Source organism: Procambarus clarkii, chromosome 22, assembly GCF_040958095.1.
Source record: "Procambarus clarkii isolate CNS0578487 chromosome 22, FALCON_Pclarkii_2.0, whole genome shotgun sequence".
In the NCBI taxonomy this organism is placed as follows: Eukaryota; Metazoa; Arthropoda; class Malacostraca; order Decapoda; family Cambaridae; genus Procambarus; species Procambarus clarkii.
In genome coordinates, this window is record NC_091171.1 from 46,856,509 (window position 1) to 46,873,590 (window position 17,082).

The 17,082-nt window shown below is 44.4% G+C and overlaps 1 protein-coding gene across 1 annotated transcript in view; it reads left to right on the forward strand.

Moving 5' to 3' along the window:
- The first annotated feature begins 11,024 nt into the window (after positions 1-11,024).
- The window catches only part of LOC123751851 (serine/threonine-protein kinase PkaA), a 15,238-nt gene continuing 9,180 nt past the window's right edge, over positions 11,025-17,082 (forward strand). The window contains exon 1 of the mRNA XM_069329274.1: positions 11,025-11,778. Within this exon, the coding sequence (XP_069185375.1) occupies positions 11,025-11,778 (754 nt within the window). The remainder of the gene's footprint in view (positions 11,779-17,082) is intronic.

A 17,082-nucleotide genomic window follows, 5' to 3' on the forward strand; every position in this document is an offset into this window, starting at 1 on the left:
ACTTATCCCACGTACCTGTAATTTCCTTCTTAGTGTTTCACGTGGTATCTTATCAAAGGCTTTAGTAAAGTTTATGTATACTAGATCGACCGGAAGACCTTTGGCTGAGTAGCTGGTTACTGTTTCCAACAATGTGAGCAGGTGTGTAAGGCAAGATCTGTTTTTACCAAACCCTTGTGGCATAGATTGTACAAGGTTGTTCACCGTGTGAGGGTGAATGTTTCCCTCCCTTAGTATTCTCTTCGCAAGCTTGCAGATGTGTGATGTCAAGCTGATTAGACGTTGTTGTTGTTAAAGATTCGCTACTTGGAACAAAAAGTTCCAAGTAGCACGGGCTATGGCGAGCCCGCAAAATGGGTGATTAGACGGTAGTTCTCTGCTGAGCTCTTTCTACCTTTTTTTTTATTAGGGGTGACATTTGCATATTTCAAATCTATGGAAACTATCCCTTGGTTCAGAAATTTTCTAAAAAGGAGTTTCATTGGTAAGCATAGTTTATTTGTCAATTCCTTTATGACTTTGGATTGAATTCCATCCACACCTGGAGCTTCTGAGTCTTTCAATTTGTTCTTCCTGATTAATGCCGGTCGTTATGGGAGCGACATTCACCCCTTAATTCATGCTATTCAGTTCCTTCAAACATTCGTGTGGGTAATACCATGTTGTCTGATCTCTCTATTGTGAACTGGTCTAAAATACTTCTATTTTACTTCTGATATAGGCATAGAACGACTATGGATCTTTCCTTATGTTTTGGGCCAGTTTTCTTTCCTAGTTACTGTGTGTGTATCTGGTGGACGTTGGGTGCTGCCCATATATGTCGGTATGAACTAAAGAAATACAAACTTATTTAACTTGTGCTTTCAACCCTATGAGAGTCTGTGGTTTCTCTGTCAGATATGAATGTTTGGATCAATATACAATAATGAAGTCCAAATTACAATAGAGATGAGGTTACTTAGGTCAAGTTCAACTTCATCAATTGCATTCTAATTTGGGTGTTGTCTTCATCAGTATGAATTATTTCATTTTTGTGAAAAGGTATCCATACAAAAATGATTCTTAATCTTTTATTCAGTGAGGGAGAAGGTTACTTATAACTGCTATCATAAAGTTCTTGCTGTGAAATCTTGCACAAGTTTTCACGTGATGTTCTCTGCATGATAACTATGTATTCAGTCATAAATATTTCATGAGTTCTCTGACTAGAACAGCATTATCGTCGTCAGAGATTACCGAGGTCTCTCTAGATCCACTATTGACTCTCCTTACGATACAACCCACAAAAGTTGCCTAACTCTTGAGTACCTATTTAATATTAGGTGAACAGATGTATCAGAGGAAAGGAAACGTACCCAACCACTTCTGATTGGGTCTCTTGAGGGTGTTGGGACTGATGATTGGGTCTCTTGAGAGCGTTGGGACTGATGATTGGGTCTCTTGAAGGCGTTGTGACTGATGATTGGGTTTCTTAAGGGTGCTAAGACTTATGGCTCTTGAAGCAGTTTTATCAGTGTTCTGGATTTTCTACCCTGGGAATATGATGTCTCCCAGGATTTCCTGGAAGAAAGATGTCCTCTCAGCGCTGGGGTGTGACAGGATCTCCTAGGAGTGGAATGTCCTCTCAGCGCTGGGGTGTGACAGGATCTCCTAGGAGTGGAATGTTCTCTCAGCGCTGGGGTGTGACAGGATCTCCTAGGAGTGGAATGTTCTCTCAGCGCTGGGGTGTGAACATATAGGTCCTCCCGAACCTAATTTGTCTCTCCTGGGAAATATCCTGATTGGACCACCTGTGCTGTTGACCTTAGCTTTGCTGATTTGAGATCTGATTTATACTGTGTACACTCTGAGTGGTTGATGACGGAAATATATCAAGTTCTAGTGGTGTTGGGGGTGGACAGATCAAGTTCTAGTGGTGTTGGGGGTGGACAGATCAAGTTCTAGTGGTGATGGTGGAGACGGGTCAAGTTCTTGACATTTATAGACACGTTCTCTGTTAAAGTGCTTCCTGCCGCTGGTGACGTTGGCAACACATGGAACCACATGACGTCTTGTAGTAGCAACGTCTAGTAGACGTTCAATAAAATTTGCCGCTCTTTGTTCTTGCTATTACGTCTTTCTTTCTTTCTGATAAGATATCTTTGTTGCAGCGGGGGACAAGCATATTATTCTTTGCAACCCAGTTCGGTAAATTATATAAAATGAAAGATGCCATCCACAACAGCCGGGTAGAAACGTTTAATTATCTTGAATCAACGGAAATATTAACCCGGGTCTCAAGAGTAAGAGCCTGCTCTCCTATCATCCAGGCCGTGGATAATAACAAAGGCTGATAACAAAAGCATGATGACAAAGGTTGGCCTGATTGGTATGTCAAAGCTCTCGTACTTTCCTAAGCCCGGGTTCGAATCTCCGGTGATCCGAGTAGTGGAAATAGGTGATGTGAGGTTAATCAACGGCTCGTATCTCTGGAAGTTCCATAGCGTGTTCAGCAGTTCAGTTGTTCAAGGCTGAGAATATATTAGCAGTTAACGTATGAACCCTTCCCCCCTCCCCCAAAAAAAAATTATAATTGGGGTCTCCCAAGCCTGTTTCCCCTCACCCCTACCTCTCTACCCCCTCACCGGTCTTCCCCTCACTGCTGCTCTCTCCCCCCCCCCCGTCACCTGTTGCTACTCTCATCCAGTATATATTGGCTGCGGGCAGACCTTTCACCGCGGCTCGGCCGACTAACCGCTGGCCAGTTTTACTTTCCATCAGCTTCAATACTGTTCCATTAATCCAATCTATTTCCAATCATGCGCCCCGCCTCGTTGCGCTCTTCCTCATAGACACTCGGAGCACAATAGAGCGCTCCCTCTCCTCTATTGGGCTCTGCTGCTCTCCTCTCTCTCTCTCTCTCTCCCCTCCATCGGGCTTCGCTCTTCGTCTCAGGCATTCATCGTTTGAATTTAAATATTCAATATTCGAGGACGGCGTATGGTGTGTTTGTGTCTCGCGGCCGTGTTTGTTCTCTAACGTTCACGTGTTTTTTTTATGTAACAGTTACAAGAACAGTGAACTTCCTCCAAAAAAAATAAAGTGCTCTGGTGCAAGCCTTAGTCTTTGTTTATTGTCTGAGAAACTCTTGTGATGTTTCTGTTACGACATTATTACATTGGGAAGAAAGTTATATGTGTGTCTAAATCACGGAAATTAACATGTGATAAAAAATGTGAGTGTCAGACCAGAAAGGAAGAATTGAAACAGGAATTTCCTTAAGTACTTTCGTATTTAATAATATATCTTCAGAAGGGTGACTTTATAAGTCAGTATTTTGGACATATATAGGCGGGAAAGAGGTGAAGCGAGGTGAGGTACATAGAGCGTGGAATTCAGTGGATCAAAAATCCCATGCTCTATTGGATTTTTGATCCACTGAATCCTACGCTCTATGTAACTCACCTCTCTTCACCTCTTTCCTGCCTGTATATGTTCAAACTACTGAGTTGTAAATTCACCATTGTAAAGATATATTATCAAATACGAAAGTACTTAAGGAAATTCATATCTTAATCATTCCTTCGTATACTGTATGTGTATGTGTGTGTGTGTGTGTGTGTGTGTGTGTGTGTGTGTGTGTGTGTGTGTGTGTGTGTGTGTGTGTGTGTGTGTGTGCGTGTGTGTGTGTGTGTGTGTGTGTGTGTGTGTGTGTGTGTGTGTGTGTGAACTACAACCATAATATATGACAGACTATAAAAATATAATTATATATATATATATATATATATATATATATATATATATATATATATATATATATATATATTTATATACTATTTTTTATATCTTGGAAACATGACAAAACAAGAGGATACAGCGGCTTTGTCGGTTGATTCCCTTATTAGCGCGTTAATGGATATGCGTTGTAGGGACGAGTAATTGAAACGTGGGTTGGTGTATCCGTAGACTTTTGTCTTTACGTATTCCCTCCCTTTACATTTTTTTATTTTTTTCCTTGCATACGGACTTTAGTCCTCGTTCTGTCCATTGAGTTGATGTTTATATTTGTTGTATTTATTGTTTAAGTTAACATATTAAGTTAACATAAGTTAACATAAGTCTGATACATTGTGGGAATTGCTGATGTAGACACTGTCACATTCGTTACCACCACCACCACTACCACCATCACAATTACAACCACCCCCATCACTACTAATAGTGCCACCATCACTTTTACGACCCCCAGTACCATCACCACAATCACTATTGCCACCATATTACTACCCCCATCACAACCACCCTCACCCTCACCACCACCACCACCATCCCTAGCCGAGACTAGAGCGGGATTGCCTGCGGATTACTGCTGCTGGTATTGTTATGGGAGTGCACCGTCTGGGCTGTTATTGTTGGCGGCCCGCACTCTCCCTATGCTCTCCCTCCCTCTTTCTCACTCCTTGCTCTCTCTCTCTCTCACTCTCTTGGTGCTGCTGATACTACTGCTGCTGCTGCTGCTGTTACTACTGCTGTTACTACTGCTGTTACTACTGCTGTTGCTGCTGTTACTACTGCTATTGCTGCTGCTGCTGTTACTACTGCTGCTGTTGTTGCTGCTGTTGCTACTGCTGTTGTTGCTGCTGTTACTACTGCTGCTGCTGTTACTACTGCTGCTGTTGTTGCTGCTGTTACTACTGCTGCTGTTGTTGCTGCTGTTACTACTGCTGCTGTTGTTGCTGCTGTTACTACTGCTGCTGTTGCTACTGCTGTTGTTGCTGCTGTTACTACTGCTGCTGCTGTTACTACTGCTGCTGTTGTTGCTGCTGTTGCTACTGCTGTTGTTGCTGCTGTTGCTACTGCTGTTCTTGCTGCTGTTACTACTGCTGTTGCTGCTGCTGTTACTACTGCTGCTGTTGTTGCTGCTGTTGCTACTGCTGTTGTTGCTGCTGTTACTACTGCTGTTACTACTGCTGTTGCTGCTGTTGTTACTACTGCTGCTGTTACTACTGCTGCTGTTGCTGCTGTTACTGCTGCTGTTACTACTGCTGTTGCTGTTACTACTGCTGCTGCTGCTGCTGCTGTCTCCCTCATAACTCACACTTACCCTCACTACTGCTCCCTACCTCATACCTCACATTTGGATCATCTTGACTGCTCATCAAGTGGTACCTTGACTCCTCTCCGAGCAGCATTGCCTTGACTTCTCACCTCCCAGCATCTTGACTACTGAAACCCAGCATCTTAACTGAACAACCTCTAACAGCATCTTGACTACTGAACCCCAGCATCTTAACTGGTCAATCTCTAACAGCTTCTTGACTACTGAGCCCCAGCATCTTAACTGGTCACTCTCTAACAGCATCTTGACTACTGAGCCCCAGCATCTTAACTGGTCAATCTCTAACAGCATCCTGACTACTGAACCCCAGCATCTTAACTGGTCAATCTCTACCAGCATCTTGACTACTGAAACCCCAGCATCTTAACTAGACAATCTCTAACAGCATCTTGACTACTGAACCCCAGCATCTTAACTGGTCAATCTCTAACAGCTTCTTGACTACTGAACCCCAGCATCTTAACTGGTCAATCTCTAACAGCATCCTGACTACTGAACCCCAGCATCTTAACTGGTCAATCTCTAACAGCATCCTGACTACTGAACCCCAGCATCTTAACTGGACAATCTCTAACAGTACCTTGACTACTGAACCCCAGCATCTTAACTGGTCACTCTCTAACAGCATCTTGACTACTGAACCCCAGCATCTTAACTGGGCAATCTCTAACAGCATCTTGACTACTGAACCCCAGCATCTTAACTGGTCAATCTCTTACAGCTTTTTGACTACTGAACCCCAGCATCTTAATTGTACAATCTCTAACAGCATCTTGACTACTGAAGCCCAGCATCTTAACTGGTCAATCTCTACCAGCATCTTGACTACTGATCCCCAGCATCTTAACTGGTCAATCTCTACCAGCATCTTGACTACTGAACCCCAGCATCTTAACTAGACAATCTCTAACAGCATCTTGACTACTGAACCCCAGCATCTTAACTGGTCAATCTCTAACAGCATCTTGACTACTGAACCCCAGCATCTTAACTAGACAATCTCTAACAGCATCTTGACTACTAAACCCCAGCATCTTAACTGGTCAATCTCTAACAGCATCTTGACTACTGAGCCCCAGCATCTTAATTGGTCAATCTCTAACAGCATCCTGACTACTGAACCCCAGCATCTTAACTGGTCAATCTCTCACAGCATCCTGACTACTGAACCCCAGCATCTTAACTGGACAATCTCTAACAGTACCTTGACTACTGAACCCCAGCATCTTAACTGGTCACTCTCTAACAGCATCTTGACTACTGAACCCCAGCATCTTAACTGGGCAATCTCTAACAGCATCTTGACTACTGAACCCCAGCATCTTAACTGGTCAATCTCTTACAGCTTCTTGACTACTGAACCCCAGCATCTTAATTGTACAATCTCTAACAGCATCTTGACTACTGAACCCCAGCATCTTAACTGGTCAATCTCTACCAGCATCTTGACTACTGAACCCCAGCATCTTAACTGGTCAATCTCTACCAGCATCTTGACTACTGAACCCCAGCATCTTAACTAGACAATCTCTAACAGCATCTTGACTACTGAACCCCAGCATCTTAACTGGTCAATCTCTAACAGCATCTTGACTACTGAACCCCAGCATCTTAACTAGACAATCTCTAACAGCATCTTGACTACTGAACCCCAGCATCTTAACTGGGCAATCTCTAACAGCATCTTGACTACTGAACCCCAGCATCTTAACTGGTCAATCTCTAACAGCATCCTGACTACTGAACCCCAGCATCTTAACTGGTCAATCTCTAACAGCATCCTGACTACTGAACCCCAGCATCTTAACTGGTCAATCTCTAACAGCATCCTGACTACTGAACCCCAGCATCTTAACTGGACAATCTCTAACAGTACCTTGACTACTGAACCCCAGCATCTTAACTGGTCACTCTCTAACAGCATCTTGACTACTGAACCCCAGCATCTTAACTGGACAATCTCTAACAGCATCTTGACTACTGAACCCCAGCATCTTGACTACTGAACCCCAGCATCTTAACTGGTCAATCTCTTACAGCTTCTTGACTACTGAACCCCAGCATCTTAACTGGACAATCTCTAACAGCATCTTGACTACTGAACCCCAGCATCTTAACTGGTCAATCTCTAACAGCATCTTGACTACTGAACCCCAGCATCTTAACTAGGCAATCTCTAACAGCATCTTGACTACTGAACCCCAGCATCTTAACTAGGCAATCTCTAACAGCATCTTGACTACTGAACCCCAGCATCTTAACTGGACAATCTCTAACAGCTTCTTGACTACTGAACCCCAGCATCTTAACTGGACAATCTCTAACAGCATCTTGACTACTGAGCCCCAGCATCTTAACTGGACAATCTGTAACAGCATCCTGACTACTGAACCCCAGCATCTTAACTGGACAATCTCTAACAGCATCTTGACTACTGAACCCCAGCATCTTAACTGAACAATCTCTAACAACATGACTAATGAACCCCAGCATCTTAACTGGACAATCTCTACCAGCATCTTAACTACTGAACCCCAGCATCTTAACTGGACAATCTCTACCAGCATCTTAACTAGACAATCCTAGGAGGGGGCCTCGTAGCCTGGTGGATAGCGCGCAGGACTCGTAATTCTTTGGCGCGGGTTCGATTCCCGCACGAGGCAGAAACAAATGGGCAAAGTTTCTTTCACCCTAAGTGCCCCTGTTACCTAGCAGTAAATAGGTACCTGGGAGTTAGTCAGCTGTCACGGGCTGCTTCCTGGGGTGTGTGTGTGTGTGTGGTGTGGGAAAAAAAAAAAAAGAGTAGTTAGTAAACAGTTGATTGACAGTTGAGAGGCGGGCCGAAAGAGCAAAGCTCAACCCCCGCAAAAACACAACTAGTAAACACAACTAGTAAACACAATGTGTACCAACATTTTAACGAGTTAACTTCCAAACGTATGTTGACTACATAATCTACACCGGCATATTGACTAGTAATGTCCACACCTTCTTGAGTAGTTAATCACCGCGAGGATCTTCACTAGGTAATCCCCCCACCATCATCATGACTTCACAACCATGTTGACTAGTTGATCTCCACCTGCATCTCGACTAAGTAATCTCCACCTACATCTTGACTAAGTAATCTCCACCTGCATCTTGACTTAAGTAATCTCCACCTGTATCTTGACTAAGTAATCTCCACCTGCATCTTGACTAAGTAATCTCCACCTGTATCTTGACTAAGTAATCTCCACCTGCATCTTGACTAAGTAATCGCCACCTGCATCTTGACTAAGTAATCTCCACCTGTATCTTGACTAAGTAATCTCCACCTACATCTTGACTAAGTAATCTCCACCTACATCTTGACTAAGTAATCTCCACCTGCATCTTGACTAAGTAATCTCCACCTGCATCTTGACTAAGTAATCTCCACCTGTATCTTGACTAAGTAATCTCCACCTGCATCTTGACTAAATAATCGCCACCTGCATCTTGACTAAGTAATCTCCACCTGCATCTTGACTAAATAATCTCCTCCTGCATCTTGACCAGAAACTCTACCTGCATCTTTAGTTAATCTCCACCAGCATCTTCACTAGGGAATCTTGACTGGATTCTCACTCACTCTCTCTCTCTCTCTCTCTCTCTCTCTTTGTACCCATCACTTCCTCCCTCATACCCCACACTTACCCTCACTACTTCCCCCTCCCTCATGGCTTGACTTGACTTGACACAATCGACTTGAGAATGGTCCAGGACGGACCGAAACGTCGTCGTCCCTTCGCCTTCTAGTGTGTTGTCTGGTCAATCTACCAAATGGTATCTTGACTCCAGCTCCTTAACTTACCTACTCCTTAGTTACTCCTTACCTTACCCACTCCTTACTTACTCCTTACTTTACCTACTCCTTACTTACTCCTTACTTTACCTTACCTTACCTTACCCACTCACTTCACACACCCCAACATCTTCACTACTGAAACAACAGCATCTTGACTTCTCAATCACCAGCATCTTAACTAGGCAATCTCTCCCAGCATCCTGACTACTGAACCCCAGCATCTTAACTGGTCAATTTCTAACAGCATCCTGACTACTGAACCCCAGCATCTTAACTGGACAATCTCTAACAGTATCTTGGCTACTGAACTCCAGCATCTTAACTGGTCAATCTCTAACAGCATCTCGACTACTGAACTCCAGCATCTTAACTGGTCAATCTCTAACAGCATCTCGACTACTGAACCCCAGCATCTTAACTGGTCAATCTCTAACAGCATCTCGACTACTGAACCCCAGCATCTTAACTGGTCAATCTCTAACAGCATCTCGACTACTGAACTCCAGCATCTTAACTGGTCAATCTCTAGCAGCATCTCGACTACTGAGCCCCAGCATCTTAACTGGTCAATCTCTAACAGCTTCTTGACTGTCCAGTCACCAACAGGTTGACTGCTCAGCCCCCCTCATCTTCACTACTTTTAATCTCCACCAGCATCTTGAGTAGGCAAGTTCCTCCAGCATCATGTCTCCTCAACCCCAGCTCCATCCCTCATACTCCCTCATACCTTTCAATTACCCTCACTACATCTCCCTCCCTTATACTCCACACTTACCTTCACTACATCTCCCTCCCTTATACTCCACACTTACCTTCACTACATCTCCCTTCCTTATACTCCACACTTACTCTTCACTACATCTCCCTCCCTTATACTCCACACTTACCCTTCACTACATCTCCCTCCCTCATACGCCACACTTACCAACTGGTATCTTGACTCCAGCTTCTTAACTTACCCACTCGTTACCTACTCCTTACCTTACCTCACTCACTTCACACTTCACACACCCCCCAACATCTTCACTACTGAAACAACAGCATCTTGACTTCTCAATCACCAGCATCTTAACTAGGCAAGCTCTACCAGCATCTTAACTACTGAACCCCAGCATCTTAACTTGGCAATGTGTACCAACATTTTGACTAGTTAACATCCAAAAGTATGTTGTCTACTTAATCTACTCCAGCATATTGACTAAGTAATCTCCACCTGTATCTTGTCTAAGTAATCTCCATCTGCATCTTGACTAAGTAATCTCCACGTGCATCTTGACTTAAGTAATCTCCACCTGCATCTTGACTTAAGTAATCTCCACCTGCATCTTGACTAAGTAATCTCCACCTACATCTTGTCTAAGTAATCTCCACCTGTATCTTGACTAAGTAATCTCCACCTGCATCTTGACTAAGTAATCTTCACCTGCATCTTGTCTAAGTAATCTCCACCTGCATCTTGACTAAGTAATCTCCTCCTGCAACTTGACTAAGTAATCTCCACCTGCATCTTGAGTAAGTAATCTCCACCTGCATATTGACTAGGTAATCTCCACCTGCATCTTGACTAGATAATCTCCACCAGTATCTTGACTTTGGAATCTTGACTGGATACTCTCTCTCTCTCTCTCTCTTCCCAACACTTACCTCCCTCATACCGCATACTAACCCTCATTACAGCTCCCTCATACGTATCATTTCATCAAAGATAAAAGAGATAAGGTTTAGAGGTCACACAAAATACTAACTGCGTTGACTAAATTATTGTTATACCGGATATTTATGATAATTAAGCTCGACGTATTGGCTAAAGTTAGTGTAGGATCGCAAGTATCGGAAATGGCTTGGCGCACCTCCCATGGGGTGTCCTTATCATCTCCCGTCCTCGCTACGGAATCCAGCGTGAGGCGCGTTAGAGATGTTTGTGAGCGATATATGGTGAACATTTTCGGCTCCGATCTCCTCTCATTCGTCTTCGACAAGGAATGCTGTTCGGTGCTCGGGTCTGGCGCGTTCGGCAAGTGCTTCGTGGCCCAAGTATCGTCCTCACAATGGGTCTCCAAGCGTTGCGGAGACTAACCCGAGATCGTTGATGCTATGATCCGGGAGATAGAGGCTCTGGCGGCTCTGAAAGGATTGGCTGGCGTGCAGAAGTTGATTGGGGTGTGCCCTGAGACCCTCACCTTGATCACTGAATACTGCGGGGAAACCTGGTCAGATGTCCTCGAGCGGCGCCAGTCCTCTGTAAAGGAATGTCTGGAAGTTGTCGACCAGGTGTGCAGGACCATCGCTGCCATCCATGCTCGGGGATGGATACACATCGACCTAAAGGCCAACAATATTTGTGTGCAGCGCACGAGTGGAGGTGTCCAGGCCACTGTTATCGACTTCGGCTTGGCTGTACAAGTTGGAACACGGCATCGGTTTAGAAACGGAGATATTCACATGGCTCCAGAAGTCATCAAAGGCCTTCCGTGCACAACCGCCGCAGACGTCTACAGCATCGGCCAGTTATTAGAAGAAATATTGGAGTACTACCAGATCGACTCCCATTTCTATCTCCGGTTCTGGATATCTGAGGCGGTGCAGCCACTGAGGTACCACCGGGCCCATTTGAAGACACTGCTGGAGAAGGTCTCTCTGGCACTTGCTGAGGCCACTCGGGCCCAGGTGCCACCACCGGCACCCAGTCCGGCTATGACGGAGACACCCGCACCAGAGCCCCACTCCGGGCAAAGATGCCACACCAGCATGAATGGTCAGAGCCAATACAGGAATAAGGAAAAGAGGCAAAAAAGTTACAAGGATAGAGAAAGGAACCGAAAGCCACACAGGCAAAAAGGAGACAAAGGTACGACAACGAAGGAGAAAGGAGCCGAAGCTGACACAAGGATAAAAAAAAGAGAGAAAGGGACGGAAAAGAAAGAGAAAAGAGCCGAAGCTGACACAAGGATAAAAAAAAGAGAGAAAGGGACGAAAAAGAAAGAGAAAAAAGCCGAAACTGACACAAGGACAAAAAAACAAGACAAAGGTACGAAAAAAAGACAGAGAGAAGAACAGGAGGCGTCAAAGGGATAGAGAAAGAAAGCAAAAACAGAACAAAAAGTAGAAGCCACCACAGAACTAAGGAAAAAGGGCAAAACCAAAACGAAGGTTAAGCTGAAACATAAGAGTCGCCCGTGGATTGTAACTGATCAACGCGATCATCGGTGAAAATGTCTTGTACTCCAAATGATTTAATTTATAATGATAATAAAATTAATATTTTTTATTTTGTTTTATTAGCTCATTCCAATTTTAACACGAAAACCTATTTATGTTATAACATAACCAACGGTTATGATAAGAATTAATATATAGGTGAAAATTTCAAAACAATTAACTAGGAACCAAATTAATTCAATAATTTCATATATCATGACTGCATTACACTAATATTATTTGCTATATAGTCTCCCCTGCTTGGTGCCTTCGTCTGATAATTACTTATACTAATATTATATAATAATAAAAAAGAGTTGGAAAAGGTACAAAGTATGGACAATCAAAAATTTGGCTGTATAGAAGATAATATTATTCTCTGTTATACAGAGAATAGTTGCTAATATTTCTGGACTGGTAAAATATATTCGAACTTAATGATCAAATTACGATTTAAAAGGACAATACAACTCAAAAAGGTTAAACATTTATCCCACGTACCTGTAATTTCCTTCTTAGTGTTTCACGTGGTACCTTATCAAAGGCTTTAGTAAAGTTTATGTATACTACATCGACCAGAAGACCTTTGGCTGAGTAGCTGGATACCGGTTCCAACAATGTGAGCAGGTGTGTAAGGCAGGATCTGTTTTTACCAAACCCTTGTGGCATAGATTGTACAAGGTTGTTCACTGTGAGAGGGTGAATGTTTCCCTCCCTTAGGATTCTCTCCGCGAGCTTGCAGATGTGTGATGTCAAGTTGATTAGACGTTGTTGTTGTTGTTGTTGTTGAAGATTCGCTACTTGGAACAAAAAGTTCCAAGTAGCACGGGCTATGGTGAGCCCGTAGTGAACATGCTACAGGGGCTACATAAATACTGTACTTGTGTATATATGTGTGTGATTATTGCCTAGTTAAAACAATTTTTGTTCAGTATTAGATGAGGTTCCATAAGTCTTTCGTCACAGATGGTGCAAATTGTCTTTAAGGTTTGGTCTTTTCTTTTGGCAAGTAGTCATTACAACTTAAAGAAAATTGGCTGTTCACTACTAAAAAGACAAATATATTATAGATCATGGTAACATTAAGCTATCACATCCACTTGCCCCCCCCCCCCTGAGGCACGATCATAAACCGCATGCAGGCGATGAGTCACAATAACGTGGCTGAAGTATGTTGACCAGACCACACATTAGAGGTGAAGGGACGACGACGTTTCGGTCCGTCCTGGACCATTCTCAAGTCGATTGTGTACAATGTATATATATACAATCGTGCGTTCTTTGTAAGAGCTCAGGTTGAATACTGTACCTGTCTTTGTAATTGGTCATGATTACAGCTGCTATTTGTCCTTTGAAATTGTAAAATAATGAATGCATTTTTGAGACCTTTCGTAGGATGTGTCATCCTACGAAAGAATGTAGGATGTTAAAAGACAAAAGGCTCCATAAAATATCTCCATAAAACCTTCTGCAGCATATGAAGAGAGCATCAGAGACAGTAGTACCCACATATATGGGACACCAACCTAATGTTTATGGAATTTGACCAAAACCTCGTATCATGAGAGATTTTAATCATGGAGAAATAGACTGGGATTCAACAAATCAATGTGGTACTTCTTATACATGAAAGCAAATTATCAGCAAAGACTCATGTTACAATATCAACGGTTTCTATGGAGTGAGGTGTGCTGATGTTGGACCAGGGGCCAGATTCACGAAAGCACTTACGCAAGCACTTACGAACGTGTATATCTTTCCTCAATCTTTGACGGCTTTGGTTACATTTATTTAACAGTTTACAAGCATGAAAACTTGCCAATCAACTGTTGTTATTGTTATAAACAGCCTCCTGGTGCTTCGGAGCTCATTAACTGTTTAATAATTGTAAACAAAGCCGCCAAAGATTGAGAAAAGATGGACAGGTTCGTAAGTGCTTGCGTAACTGCTTCGTGGATCTGGGACCTGCACTTCAACTCCAAGGCATTAAATGAGACGAAGACAACGCCATCTGTTGGCGGAGGTGTGGCAAGTTCAACGCCATCTATGAAAGGCTCCATGTTCGTACCTCAATTAAGAGGTGAGGTCGATGGTGGTGATGACCTCTGGTGAGTGAAATAACGATATCAACGCCATCTAGATTGTACATCCGATTATATTTACAGTTCCCCAGTGAAAGGTTTCCATCTTATGTTCTCCTTGTATACTTTCTGTCTGGCTATTGACTATGATGTCCACAGAGGTGACATGAAGGGTTTATTGCGCTTTGAACATAGGGAGCCGGTCGGCCGAGCGGACAGCACGCTGGACTTGTGATCCTGTGGTCCTGGGTTCGATCCCAGGCGCCGGCGAGAAACAATGGGCAGAGTTTCTTCCACCCTATGCCCCTGTTACCTAGCAGTAAAATAGGTACTTGGGTGTTAGTCAGCTGTCACGGGCTGCTTCCTGGGGGTGGAGGCCTGGTCGAGGACCGGGCCGCGGGGACACTAAAAAAGCCCCGAAATCATCTCAAGATAACCTCAAGATAGTAGACTCACCGGGATTTGAAGAAAACCGCAGATATATTCAGTGTCCTGTGCGGCCAAAGATTGCGTAACTGCTTCCGTAACTGCTTCGTGAATCTGGCCCCTGGTTACTGGCTCAAGGAGGTCGTAACAAATCGCCAACAGTGAGGGAGACAATTAACCGGACTAAATCTTATCTTCAACCAGTATAATGAGAGCATTGAGAGAATACAGTAATGTGTGTTTGTATGAAGATAGAATAATACAGTAGGTGTCTGCATGACAGGGGAGGGTCAGGGAGGAATTGCAAGGGAAGGGTGAGGATGGTAGGCAGGGGGGGGGGGGGGGGAAGTTGAAGAAATGTTGCATAGAGGAAAAGTTGTGGAGAGAGAGAGGAAGAGTAGTTCTAGAGCGAGGCAGGGCAGTTGTAGTGGAATACTACTGGACCAAACTTGTGACAAGATCCTTACGGAACTTCCTCGTCTTAGTCTCGTGTCGCACCTTCATAAGAGCTGTCTCTCTCTCTCTCTCTCTCTCTCTCTCTCTCTCTGCCTCTCTCTCTCTCTCTGCCTCTCTCTCTGCCTCTCTCTCTCTCTCTGCCTCTCTCTCTGCCTCTCTCTCTCTCTCTGCCTCTCTCTGCCTCTCTCTCTCTCTCTGCCTCTCTCTCTCTCTCTGCCTCTCTCTGCCTCTCTCTCTCTCTCTGCCTCTCTCTCTGCCTCTCTCTCTCTCTCTGCCTCTCTCTGCCTCTCTCTCTCTCTCTGCCTCTCTCTCTCTCTCTGCCTCTCTCTGCCTCTCTCTCTCTCTCTCTCTGCCTCTCTCTCTCTCTCTCTCTCTGCCTCTCTCTCTCTCTCTCTGCCTCTCTCTCTCTCTCTGCCTCTCTCTGTCTCTCTCTCTCTGTCTCTCTCTCTCTCTCTGCCTCTCTCTCTCTCTCTGTCTCTCTGCCTCTCTCTCTCTCTCTGCCTCTCTCTCTCTCTCTGCCTCTCTCTCTCTCTCTGCCTCTCTCTCTCTCTCTGTCTCTCTGCCTCTCTCTCTCTCTCTGCCTCTCTCTGCCTCTCTCTCTCTCTCTGTCTCTCTCTCTCTCTCTCTCTGCCTCTCTCTCTCTCTCTGTCTCTCTCTCTGTCTCTCTCTCTGCCTCTCTCTCTCTCTCTGTCTCTCTCTCTGTCTCTCTCTCTGCCTCTCTCTCTCTCTGTCTCTCTCTAAGGAGCGTGTGAGTAGTTTCTCCAGGCTATCAGAACCTTCCTTTAAGACCACTGGCGACACCTGTCAAGTCCCGGAGTTGTTGCACCTGTCTGCTCACCTGCTTATACTTACCTATTGGTACTTGATGGATTGATCTTCGGCTCCTGGCTTCCGAACGTGTGTGTGTGAGAGAGTGAGACCCTCCCGCTCCAAGCACTGATGTAACTTTAAACCAATACAATAACCAAGATAGACATGCAGACATGTAGATGTGCAGACACGCAGGCAGGCATGCAGACAAACAGACAAGCAAAGCAGATAGGCCGCCAATCGGACAGAAAAGCAGAGGCTAAATAATATTATCTTCCGCGTAAGAGTCGCTAATAAAGTGAATGAGATGAATAGATAAAACAAGCATATTATTCAGTTTTATTTGTAATAAAGATAAGGGGATCTAGAAAATAGTATGTTTGTATTTAGCTGGTGATCGTCCCCCTGAGAGGCGGGGGACGGGAGCTGGCACTCAACACACATCCACGCAGACACACGCACGTTACTAGTGGGCTACGTCGCCAACTCACAACCGATGATCTCGATTTCAATCACGAGGAGGAACGGGAGCGTTTGGGCAACTTTCCCCCGTCATCTGATGCCTTTGTTTCTTGTTTACCACAAAGTAAAGACCTACTTGTGCCTGCAGTATCGAGAAGTTAGCTCTTGGACCCCGCCTTTCTAACAGTCGATTGTCTTATCTACTGACTCTCTATCATTTTTTTCTCTCTTTCATATCTACAACATATTTCCCCTCACACACCATCCCCAGGAAGCAGCCCGAAGCAGCTGCCTAACTCCCAGGTACCTATTTACTGCTTGGTGAACAGGCGCAGCAGGTGAAAGATACTGCCCTTTTGTTTCTGCCTTGACCGGGAAGAGAACCCGGGCTCTAAGGACTATGACCCCCGAGCGCTGTCCACTCAGCTGAGAGGGTGTGTACTCACCTATTTGTACTCACCTAGTTGTGCTTGCGGGGGTTGAGCTTTGGCTCTTTGGTCCCGCCTCTCAACTATCAATCAAATGGTGTACAGATTCCTGAGCCTACTGGGCTCTATCTTATCTGCACTTGAAACTGTGTATGGAGTCAGCCTCCACCACATCACTGCCTAATGCATTCCATTTGTTAACTACTCTGACACTGAAAAAGTTCTTTCTAACGTCCCTGTGGCTCATGTGGGTACTCAGTCTCCACCTGTGTCCCCTTGTTCGTGTACCAC